The sequence below is a fragment of the Zootoca vivipara genome, chromosome 1 (genome assembly GCF_963506605.1).
Source record: "Zootoca vivipara chromosome 1, rZooViv1.1, whole genome shotgun sequence".
In the NCBI taxonomy this organism is placed as follows: Eukaryota; Metazoa; Chordata; class Lepidosauria; order Squamata; family Lacertidae; genus Zootoca; species Zootoca vivipara.
In genome coordinates this window covers 63,363,386-63,375,704 of record NC_083276.1, presented here as the reverse complement: position 1 = coordinate 63,375,704, position 12,319 = coordinate 63,363,386, and the positions used below count along the sequence as shown (strand labels likewise).

The 12,319-nt window shown below is 39.0% G+C and overlaps 1 protein-coding gene across 1 annotated transcript in view; it reads left to right on the top strand.

Moving 5' to 3' along the window:
- Positions 1–12,319, top strand: part of DCDC1 (doublecortin domain containing 1) — a 236,116-nt gene that overhangs the window by 202,094 nt on the left and 21,703 nt on the right. The window contains exons 23-27 of the mRNA XM_060275323.1: positions 86–185; positions 2,271–2,406; positions 3,411–3,570; positions 10,393–10,551; positions 11,522–11,725. Of these exons, the coding sequence (XP_060131306.1) occupies positions 86–185; positions 2,271–2,406; positions 3,411–3,570; positions 10,393–10,551; positions 11,522–11,725 (759 nt within the window). The remainder of the gene's footprint in view (positions 1–85; positions 186–2,270; positions 2,407–3,410; positions 3,571–10,392; positions 10,552–11,521; positions 11,726–12,319) is intronic.

Here is a 12,319-nt window from a genome sequence, read left to right as displayed (position 1 = left end):
ATGTGCCACTTCAATCCCTTCAAGTGTTGAAAACTTAATGCAAACAGAGCCATATACTGTATACATGTTTTCCTTATTTAAAAAGGTGCACCATGGCATTGAATTTGCGTTTTGCTGCCAGAAGACTGTTCACTGAAAAGGGGGTTGAAATCTGTCTTTTGGGAGACTTGGAGAGAGATCAGCTGGTAAGGAAAAAAGAAAAGAAAATGAAATCAGAGCCATTAGTACATCTTCAGAAAGCATTGTTCCTATAAAATATGTTTAATTAGGAGAAATTCGCATTAAAATACTGGTGGATTTTCATGAGGACTTTTTAAAAATAGCAAATCGCTGCAGAAATGTAAACTGAATTTAAGATGGTAAAAATGAGAAACTGACAGATTTGTTCATCCCGACTCCTGAGCTCTATGAAAAAACAATTTTAGGAAGCCACCCTGTGAGCTGGTAGTATACAGTATGTAGTTTGTTAATAAGAAGGACTTAAAATACCCTCCTTACTTTCCCTAGAATAGGACATGCATAGCAAGAAAGTGGGATAATATCTAATCATGTGTCCAGATGAACAAAAAGCGCTTCTTCTCTTTAACAGACATTTATTTCAACACTAAAGGCAAAAGAGCTACTTGCCATTTTAGTGAACTATTGACAATGCTAAAAGTGTGGCTCATTTTATTTTAATATTTATTGAGTCACTATTTCCTTTTTATCCTAGAGATTGCTGTTTAAATTTTATTATGTAATAAAAGAACCATATTATACTTCCCAAGTTCAGCAATATTCATTGGGTATAAACCTTAAAGAAGCTGCGGAGAATTAATTACTAATTTTCTATGTAATCTATTTCTCGGATTTTCTTGCCAAGTACGGTGGGGTTTTAGAGGGCCGTAATTATTTAGCTTCATTTAAAAAAAAAAACCTTGTATTTAAATATGAGCCATTTTTACTCAAATACACTTTGTTGATCTGTACAGAATTCCATTTTTCTTTGTTACATTTGCATTGCACTTTGCTAAAGGTATAAAATTGTTGCTACTGTTTTCTCCTGAAGCTTTCCCTTGTACTCTGCTAACTGCAGATGCTCCAGCCACAGGTATTTGCAATAGGAACTCCTGGAGTGTTTTGGCTGGTAATATTGTAAGTCCAATGCAGAAACTGAGAAATATCTGGAATTTTGTTCAAAGCATAAGCTCAGCTGAAAATTTCACAATATGATTGATTGATTGATTGATTTTGGTTGCTGTTTAGTTTCCATAGTAATAGTTGTATTTTTAAATTTTATTTTAAAGAGATTTTATTTAAAAAAATCACATTCCATTTTTTTTAAAGAAGTATTTCACAAAACAGCCTACAAAATGTTTAAAATACAAATCTGGCTCATAAACCATTTTTTAAAATAATAATAAAATCAAAGTACCAAAGTATTTTGGTAAAGGTAAAGGGACCCCTGATAGTTCAGTCCAGTTGCTGACAACTCTGGGGTTGCAGCGCTCATCTCGCTTTACAGGCCGAGCGCGCCGACGTTTGTCCGCCAACAGTTTTTCCAGGTAATGTGGCCAGCATGACTAAGCCGCTTCTGGTGAAACCAGAGCAGCGTACAGAAACGCCGTTTACCTTCCCGCCGGAACGGTACCTACCGGTATTTATCTATTTGCACTTTTTGAGTGTGCTTTTGAACTACTAGGTTGACAGGAGCTGGGACCGAGCAACGGGACCTCACCCAGTCTCTTAGTGCAAATGCAGGGTTTCTCAGAGAGGAGATTGGGGCTGCTTTGTTGAAGAACTCCTTCTGCTGTAAGCTAAGTCATGGTTTTCTGTCATCCAAACCCAGGCTCATGGTTTGTCTTGCTCCAGATAAACCACAACCCGTAACCAAGGTTTACAGCTTGTGGTTTGTGCTTTTTTTTTAAGCATTAGGTTATTCTTATATGAATATGAAACAAATCAAACTCTCACTGCGATCCAGCACCGAGGGCCTTCTGCGCGAAATGAAGCTACAGGGAACCAAGCAGAGGGCCTTCTTGATAGTGGCACCCACCTGTGGAATGCCTTTCCATCAGATGTTAAGGAGATGAGTAATTCTGTAACATTTAGGAAATATCTGAAGGCAGCCCTGTATGGTGAAGCTTTTTAAGGTTTAATGTTTGACTATGTTTTTGTGTGTGCTGGAGGCCGCCCAGAGTGTCTGGGGCAGCCCAGTCAGATGAATAAGGTACAAATACCGTAATAAATTATTATTATAACAATCAATTATTATTATTATTTTGGAACAGATTTATGTTTCCTGTGGAGAACAATGGATTAATCCATACTGGACTATGACTCAGCATAAGAAACGTCTCCAGCTTAGTAATTTAGCATCTGATATAACTGCTATTCGTGCCTACTGTGCCATGCGAAACACAACAAGTGAGCAGATTGCTGTCTATGCTATTTTTTGCAAAATGTACACTTAATATATGGGAATAAAAATAATTTGTAGATAAATTTTTATTAGTTTTCAATTACATCCCAATAGCCTCATTATATCAATACCAATTTATAATACAATTATTAATACCAATCATTCAAATACCAAATTATATAATTTAATTAAAGTGGGGCCCCCACATGCTAGATTTGATGGCTTTCTGATTTTCTTTATTTCTGTGTTCCAAAATCTTATTATTTTCAATTACATTCCAGTCACACGCGTTCAACCCTGCTATTCTTGGTAGCTGAGTAGGGAGGGGAGCAGACCATTCGGCCTGATCCCTGCACCAGCTCCAAGCTGTGAGACCAGCTTGAGAACCAGCGGATCTGGGACTGCCTCAGCCCTGCTGTCTCCCACCTTTGGAAAAGCTTTCCTCTGAATTCTGCTGGTGATATGGCTCAGCACAATCCAATCCCTGGCAAAAGGTTGAGGTGGTGGTGGCTGGAATAGTCCCACTGTGGTTATTTCATAACCACATTTTTTTTATTTACTGTTATGTTACTGTTCCCAAAACAATGGGTTTTGTACCTGAGAGTAGAACAATTCCCCCTTTAGGCTCAGTCCAGTTTGTATATGATAGCAAATAACGACAAAGTTCCAGTTTGCCGTTCTGACAGCTAGTGCTTCTGAATGGAGGGACTAAAATTACAAAGGGCAGAGCATAGTGACTTTGTCCTATATGCCAGGCATAGGATGCTGAATTGGTTTGGAGAATTCAAACCACGTTTGCAGCATAATAGCAAAAAGAAATAGCAGCGCATATGGGGGTAAAGCATTGTGTTTAGTCATTCTGGGCTGAAGAGACTATGCTGGAAATCTGTCTTCATGGACCTCTATAATCATGAATGCTAGAGCTCACCTTGTAAGAATTTTCATCATAAATGAGAAACCTCTTCTGTAACTTAATTAAAGCCAAGCATTCTTGCACAAATTTCTCCAGATCTTGCTTTAGAAGTCAAGAATGACATTGTTGTTGGGGCCAAACTATCTGTTCAAAGAGCTACAGTGGAATTTGAAGAGAAGAAGGTTGTGGAAGAGCTGCAAGAAAAAGAAGCTGAAGAAGCTACGGAAAAAGTAGAATACAATGTGGATAAATGTCTGTAAGTAATCCTAAATGATAAAACAAAGTAGGTAATCCAAAACAAAAACAAAAATCATTTGTGGAATGTTTAGGATGCAGCTGTTAGGCTGCAGGGATAATTTCAATTCAGTTTTTTGCGTTTTTCAGGTGGAGGGCAGTATATGAATTTAATTAATAATATTCTTATTATTTTCTGCTTACAATTTGAAGACATTTTAATTGTTTCTCCTGCTTAGGATGAATGGGGAACACTATATATATATTTTAAAAGTTAACATTATCTTCAGTGGTATGGTGACTTACATAAAAGGGCATAAGAAATCCTTCTCAAATCTGCAAATGACAATAAGTTGAACACTTCAGAAATAGGAATACAGTGGTACTTTGGCTTAAGAACTTAATTCATTCTGGAGGTCCGTTCTTAACCTGAAACTGTTCTTAACCTGAAATACCACTTTAGCTAATGGGGCCTCCCGCTGCCGCCGCGCGATTTCTGTTCTCATCCTGAAGCAAAGTTCTTAACCCGAGGTACTATTTCTGTGTTAATGGCACCTGTAACCTGAAGTGTCTGTAACCTGAAGTGTCTGTAACCCAAGGTAGCACTGCAGCTTTGCTGGAATAGGATGCTGACCCAAAATCAACATAATGAAGTTCAATCAGAGACAAACACAAAGTTCTGCTTTTCAAAGGGGGAAAAACAGCCAAATGCACAAGTATGGAATGCGGGTGGTGGTATAAACTGCAATGGTTTTGGAAAGACTGCAGCTAAGCATCAGTCTGTGGAAAGAAAAGGCCTTTTGTTTCTGGAAGGCTAAGTCTGGAACCAATAAATAATTTCCAAATCATCAAAAGTAATAGAACTATTTTAGTCTACACCAGTCAGACCCTCACTTGAAGTTCGATGTCCAGTTCTGGGCGCTTCACTTTAAGAAGGTTATTCACAACCCGGAACAGTTCAGAGGAGAGCAAAGATTTTCACAGATATGGAAAACATCCTATGAATAAAGGTTGGATGAACTGGCTATATTTAAGTTTGGGAAAAAAATATGAGGTTGTGATGGGAGGAGGTGATATCATTCTTCAGAGGCCCGAAGGGCTTTTGCATAGAAGAGATCAAAGATTTGGTTTTCTTCTGCCCCAGAGGGCAGGACTCAATCTGATGTGCTCAAGTTAGAGGAAATAGACTTAACATCAATAGATTGGATCCAGAGGGGCTCCTGCTTGCATTAGGAGAAGTCTGTCATTACTACCCTCCCAGTTGCAGCCATCTATGCCACATCCCATGTCATTCCTGGGGCTTTCCTGACCCTCAGGAGCAGCTTGATATGGGGCATATGGGCTGCAGCAAGGAGAAAGTGGCTGGACCGTCCCATTCCATGTATGCACTCACATACATTGGAATCTAGCTTGATGGGCTGTAAAAGTGCTTAACTTCATCTGGAGTTCATTTCTTCTCATTTTCACTACTTATTCTTAAGGGCATCATATTTTAAAATAAACCAACATCCATTCAAGGTTTACTGAAGGCCACCATAATCCAATTTAAAAAGAGTCCCTCCCACTGTCAAGAACCTGAAAAATTATTGTCTGAGTCCTAAGGAAGGAGGACTTAAGCCGGAAATAGTATCCATTTGAAATTGGTAGTATAAAAACAGATGCATTTACTCACTCAAGCAATAGGTGGCACTGTTGTTTTCTGAAATATAGAAAAGCTGTCAATATTAGGAATAAATCATAGAAATCATAAAGTACCTGTTACTGCTGTCCTGTAGGGTGATACTAAAATCACGTCAGTGCTTGCGGCATCAGTGGGGAAATATTCATGCTCTAAAAGGGTAATAATAGTAATATATATTTCATGTATTCGTATGCACTATCTTCATGCATGTAAAACTCATAGGAAATGTTCCAGAAATACAATTACAGGGCATATTTCTCCAGGGCCACTTGTTCAGGCAATAGCTGTCATTAAACTCTCTGAAACAGGATACTGTGGGACCCTAACAGAATCTCATTTAGACAGGTTAGAATTGTTGTAGGAAGTAGACATGTAAGAGCTGTTAATTTTTGCCTCAGTAAAACTGGATGAGAGCCAATAAACTGAAACTCAATCCAGATTAGATTGAGGCACTGTTAGTGGGTGGTTCTCTAGACTGGATAAATGGGAAGTTGCCTGCTCTTGATGGGGTTACATTCCCTCTGAAGGAGCGGGTATGCAGCTTGGGGGGGGGGGGTTCCTCCTGGATCCATTGCTCAGTTGAGGCTCAGCTAGCCTTGGCACAGAGTACCTTCTTTAGCTGGTGGCCCAGCTGTTCCCCTATCTTGGCAAGGAAGGTCTATGCTCTGGTAACCTTTTACTGCAATGTGTTATATATGGAGCTGTCTCTGAAGACAGTTCGGAAACTTCAGCTGGTGAAGTATTTAGAAGCCAAGTTGCTCAATCCCGGCCTGACTACACTGGCTGCAAATTAGTTCTAAATTAGGAATTAGATCTACATCAGGACCAAGGAGGTAATAAAGATTTCTATCGGATCTGCTGTCCCTGTGGAACCTGCCACCCAAGGCAGTCACTTCACCTCGCCTCAGAGTGCCTTACAGTATTTCCCATGTAAGAAAATGTTCGATTGTGTGTGGAGGAGACATGTAAAATCAATTGAACAGCTCATAGAATAAGTGGAATTCCTAAAAAATAAAGGAAATAATACACTAATCAAACAATAATTAAAATGAAATTTTGTATATAGCAGATGTTGGACTATACCTCTTGCCATCCTTGATTTTTTTTATCATGTGGACTGTTGGAGCTGGAGTCTAACATCACTGGAGGACAAGAGGTTAGCTACCCCTGCTATAAAGTCCACCCTTTACCCTACTTCATATTTCATTTACCTCCTGCCATTATGTTGTGTAGTTTTCTTGCTGACCCCTCTCTATCCTCAAACAAATAACTTGCTTAATGAGAAATGTTATGTGTTTGAACCTGCAAAAGATGTTCTTAGTGGCAATTTATAAGAGTCCCCATAAACTGCAAGTGGACAGCTCTGCTTGTGTGTCTTCTATTTCAAAGTTCATAAGATGAAAGAGTAAATATTTCTTTAGAGAAGGTTTGCAGAAAGTCTTGGAGACCATTTTTCAGCTTAGTGCTTAGCATTGGCCTAAGTAGTTTTCTGTTGCTGGTTCAAATGTTTCGCTTCCTGAGAGAAAAACTGGATTCTGTAAAAGGGTATTTTTCCACGGCCTTGCATTAGGGATGAGGGAGAAATTTAATTTGATTTACATTTAAAGGGGAACGTAACTAATTCACACTTTCCAAAATAAAAAAATTCCTTCAGTAGCACCTTAAAGACCAACTAAGTTTATATTTTGGTATGAGCTTTCGTGTGCATGCACACTTCTTCAGAAGAAGGAATTTTTTTATTTTGCTTCGACTCAGACCAACACGGCTACCTACCTGTAACTCACACTTTCCAAATCAACATGTGACTCAGAATGTGCACTATCCCAATTTTGCTGAAGAGTTTTCCAGCCAAGTGATGTGCACAAGAATGCATGAAAAATGTATAATTTTTTTAAATGCTTATATTGTGGAGAACTGCTTTGCAAAAATGTGTGTAAAAGACAGTATTACGTACAAAAAATGTATGTAGGAGGAGAAATTCATCTTAAAATGCTGATGAACTTTCAAAAGAACTTCAGTTCAATTTTCTAATTGTAATTCTAATTTACTGACTTTTCCATTAGACATGCAGATATTATGTTGGACCATTTATTATGTTTTATTTGCTTTTTTAAAAAAAGATTTGATCATCCTTGACTTGACTGGAACCTACTGACTGCTAAAAAGAATTATGCCTACAAGTACATTATGGAACTATAAATCCTCTATGCTGAAGCGCTAGATAGCAAAAAAACAAAACATGGAATTTGATTCAAATGGCAGTGTTGATGGAACAAACAAAATAAGAGCAGAGATATTAGAGCTGTGTGCAAATGGTCTCTCAACATCCTCAACCCTATTTGTAGGTAGAGAAAGCTGGGGGCTATTTGACCTTCAGGAGGAGACCTTAAATAGAGGGGATCACTATTAGCAGTGGAAATAGCCTAGGTTCTTTCTCTGTTTGGATGCACTGTCCAGTATAAAAGCAATGGACTGCTTTTATAGACCAGGCAATAGATAGTTCCTCTTTCTATATGAGCTTCATATGTTTCTTGGAAGGTTACCAGCTGAAGGCCACACATGCAGTTGTATTTTAAAATCCCAGTTAAACTACCAACCAATTTTTTTTACCTCAGTTAACCATTCACAGACCAAACGATATTATAACACAAAAAGCATTCTTATTTGTAAATTGATATAACATACCGACAAAACCTTTCCCTCAGTGTTTGCCAATTCTCCACAGTTCCCTTGCCGCATTGCTGAGAATGCAGAAGTGAAACAAGAGCGTAAGGAAACCTGCACAGGTCTCAGTAAAACAATTTGTTGTGGCAAGCTGTTAGCTAACATAGGAAAGGGAAGAAGAGCAGTAACCCATTCACTCAGACACAAATCATGTTGCTAGCACTAATGAAGCTGATTTATGATGCCTCTGCAGTTGATTTACCCCCCCCCCCCAAAGTATTTCTTGCTGAAAAGGCTGAGAACTCTCCAGTTGTTTAGCATCTTTAAAGAACCAGGTAGATACAAACTTCGGGCCTGCTTACCTATATTTATGTCCTTCATGTGAGGTGGGTGGGGAGAGGAATCTTGGGAACCCTTGGGATTTTTCTCTTGACCCAGGAAACAGCAATTATCTCACTCTATTCTGAATAAAGATTTCACAACCTGTTTACCGGTAGGTAGGTCTAAGAACATAGTTCCTCGGGTTACAAATACCTCGGGTTACAAAGACTTCAGTTTACAGACTCCGCTAACCCGGAAGTAGTACCTCGGGTTAAGAACTTTACCTCAGAAATTTAGAACAGAAATCATGCGGCAGCAGCAGGAGGCCCCATTAGCTAAAGTGGTACCTCAGGTTAAGAACAGTTTCAGGTTAAGAACAGACCTCTGGAACAAATTAAGTTCGTAACCAGAGGTACCACTGTTGGTATTTTATAAGAGCCATCACTTCTGGTATAAGAATCATCTTACCATAGCTGCACATACCAGGAATTTTCTGTCAATGGGGGTATGAAACTTTTCATAAGATTTTATTTATTTATCTGACTCATTTAAAGACTGCCTTTCATCCAGTTATGGTCGCCGAGGGTGGGGTCCCCCACAATAAAAAATAAAGTTACTATTTGTCACTAAACATTAGATAAAACCAGGAGTTTACAACATTGCAAGGCTCAAACTAGCAGATATTTCAGAGGCACTCTTTCAAGTATTTAAGTTCTAAGTTATTCAGGGCCTTATAAGTCCGGGTAACATATAAGCAGCAGTGCAGGTTCTGGAAAATGGATGTTACATGACTCTTGCTGGGTGCAACATTCAGCACTTTGTGAACAATAGTTCTTTTCATAAAATGGCTGAAGTCTGGTTATGATTCCTCCAAGCCACCGGCTAGTGACTAACATAGCTGCTAAATCCAGTGCATGAAACTATGAAATGTTTCTTGAGGAGCACTGTTCTTAGAGTGGTATCTCTTGTGTTGTCTCTTATAAGAGATACTAGTCTACAAGAGATACTAGTCTGAAGAAAGGTTTCATAACCGAAAGAAACTTCCAGGTGCATTACGTATTAATGTGAATGACCACTGCATTTAATTTGCATAACTTAACTCAGGGGTCCCCAGACTTACCGGGCTTCGGGCCGGTGCCCGCCCTGCCAACTGCGCGGCGGGCCGGAGGGCAGGGGAGTGTGCGCGCAGTGGACCGGAGGGCGGGGGAGTGCGCGCCCATGCGCATGCGCACACACATACGGTCGGGGGAAAATCGCCGAAAATCGCTTGTGTGCATGCGTATGGACCTCCCCCGACCCGGAAGTGCACCGGAAATGACCTCTTCTGGGTCAGGAGAGGCCCATACGCATGCGCACAAAGGATTTTCGGCGATTTTTTCCGATTTGGAAGATCGCCGCCGTGCTGCACGTCGTAAGAGCGGGCGGCGGGAGTGCGCGGTGGGGGTCGTTGTGGGCCGGATTGGGAGGCCAATTGGGCCGCATCCGGCCCGGGGCCGTAGTCTGGGGGCCCCTGACTTAACTGAATGACTCAGATTGTCATTTTGAATGACTCAGACTGGCATTTCAGTGTCATTTGACCTCACTATTTACAACCCAATTCCTCCATCTACGCCCAAGTAATATAAGCCTGTCAACTGAGGATAACTCTTCATGCATCTAATGAGCTGAATTATAGTCTACAAAAGATTGTAATATAATAAATGTGTTATTTTTGAGCCATTTCAAGACTTTGTTGTTTATACCTTCCTTTGTTGGTTGTACATGGGATTACCTAGTCCTAGCACCTCTTTGAATGCAGTCTTCTTCCTCGCTCCCACCCTCCCTCTATTTTTGGTGCTCCCCCATTTTTTTCTCCCCATAAGATAGAAGTAATATCCACACAGTGAATAATTAAAGTGTTGGTTTATATGCTTCCCACGTAACCCCAAAGTCTTGTAGTAGTATGAACTGCAAGGTTAGATGAGGAAACATTGTTGAGTACACAATCTTAAGAAATGTAAAACTACTGTTTGAATCATTTAGACTGCAATTCTGCACAGAGTTTAACTACCATTGACTTGTTTCAGATGCTAATCTCTTAATAATCCTTAGTTTTAATTAATGACTTAACTTTTTATGAGAAATTTAAAGTGGTGACAATCACCAGTGCTTCAAATTTCATATTGATTTTTTTTTCAGGACTTCACATGCAAAATCTCATCTTAAAGCAGATGCATCTTATAAACCCATGAAATATGCTTGGCAACAAAATCTCTATGATTTTGATGAGGACTGCAGCCTTCAGAAGGATAGAGATGAACTGTTCTTTGAAGATGCAGAGTTATATAAAAAGTACAGGTCAGGTCATATATTTATATTTCCTAAATTGTTTTTAGGACAAAATCTAGCACTTTGGGCCATCACCATTCTGTAAAATCCCTAGCTATCCACCCTTTGTGCTAAGCAAAGTATAGCAAAGTATGCTATTTCATACTTTGTGGAATTAGAAATTTGCAGAAACGGGAATCACATCCGTCTTATAATTTGGGATGGGGGGGGGGGGTAACTCGGGTTGCATTATTTGCACCCTTAAATCTTAGGTTCACAACAGTCATTTCATAGTCCCCTAATAGCTTTGCCAGTACTCACGCTCTGAAAGTCATACAAATGTTACCAAAGAATGCTGACTCTACAGAAGAGAAAGAAATTTGTTGCATATAAACTTAAGGGGAAGAAGAAAAGGAACAAGAAAGTTGGGTTAAAAGCAAAGTCACATTAAAAAAACTCTTTAATTGTCTAAAAGGAAGAGTCAAAATGTCTTCACATATTTTGAAATATTTTACAAACTAATTTGAAGTCTTCATTATTCCTTTGCCAGCTCACTATGACATATCATTTATATTCTGTTTTTTTCTCTGTGAAAATGAAGTCAGACTGAAGAGACTGTATTTAAGTTTGTCTTATTTCCAAAGTTTCAAGCAAGCACAGAGAGGCACAATACATTTTAGATAAAGGTGAAGTCTATTCCAGTATGGTGTCTAGAAAACTTCTTTATGAGGCTTAATCAATAAGCTCCTCTATGCTCTCCCTTTCAGTTGATCTCTCTTTCCACACTTTCACCTTTCCACCTACCCAGTTTCTCAATATCTGTGCTCAATTTACTTTGTATTCTGGTATATATCTGAATTCAGGTGTCAAAAGCACAAGTTGTAGAAGTAAACAAAGTTTCAGCACACTCCATTTGCCTTGCTCTTTTTTGTCCATTACCATGCAATGAAATATTTACAGAGCATTTTTCTGCAGCACTATGTCTTTTTGTTTACTCCAGGCATCAGTCTAAACTGACTGAAGATTTACAGAAAACTCATCATCAACAGTTCGAATTTAGAAATGGGAAGATTATCAACTGTAGCTTTCGAAATCTTGCTTTAGGTGTGGAGAATTCTGATCTGCATTCTGGTGCTGAAGTGGTTTTGTTGGAAAAGAAATGTGACAGTATCAATCAGCATTGGATATGGAGAGAGGATAGCAGGTGAACATTCACTGTCAGAAATGTGGTAGAATTTCACAAGAATTAAATTGCATTATTAGCGGGACTTCAAATCAGGCTAGGCTAGTTTTCCATTTCACTTGTTCTTTAAGTGAGATATTGTGGGCCTCAACCACCAACTAGTTCTAACATTTTCTAAGAAGGTCTTTCAAAAATGAAAGCATATTAGACAAGGGGCTAAGAAAATAGCCAACATTATAAATTTTGTTTACAAAAGACCCTTCATTTTAGTCTTAAATATGGCACACTTTCTGTGAACCCTTGTGCATAGCTCAGCCTTAGTATGTGTTACTGCAATAAACCAATATTTTCTTCTTCTTTACCCTTTCCCTTTGTCTGTTGAATCCCTTACATCAAGTTCTAGATTATAAGCCCCTTTGGGAAAAGGACCTGTCATCTCAACTTTTTGTAAAGCACCATGTTACATGGATGGTGCTTATTTATTATTTTTAATAATTTATTTACTTAGCAAAATTCAACAAAACTTCCAAGTCCTTTACAAGAAACCTTTCCTTGTCACCTCCCACTTTTTCTTCTTACCCCTTTCCTTCTCACCTCACTGTCACAAAACTTTGG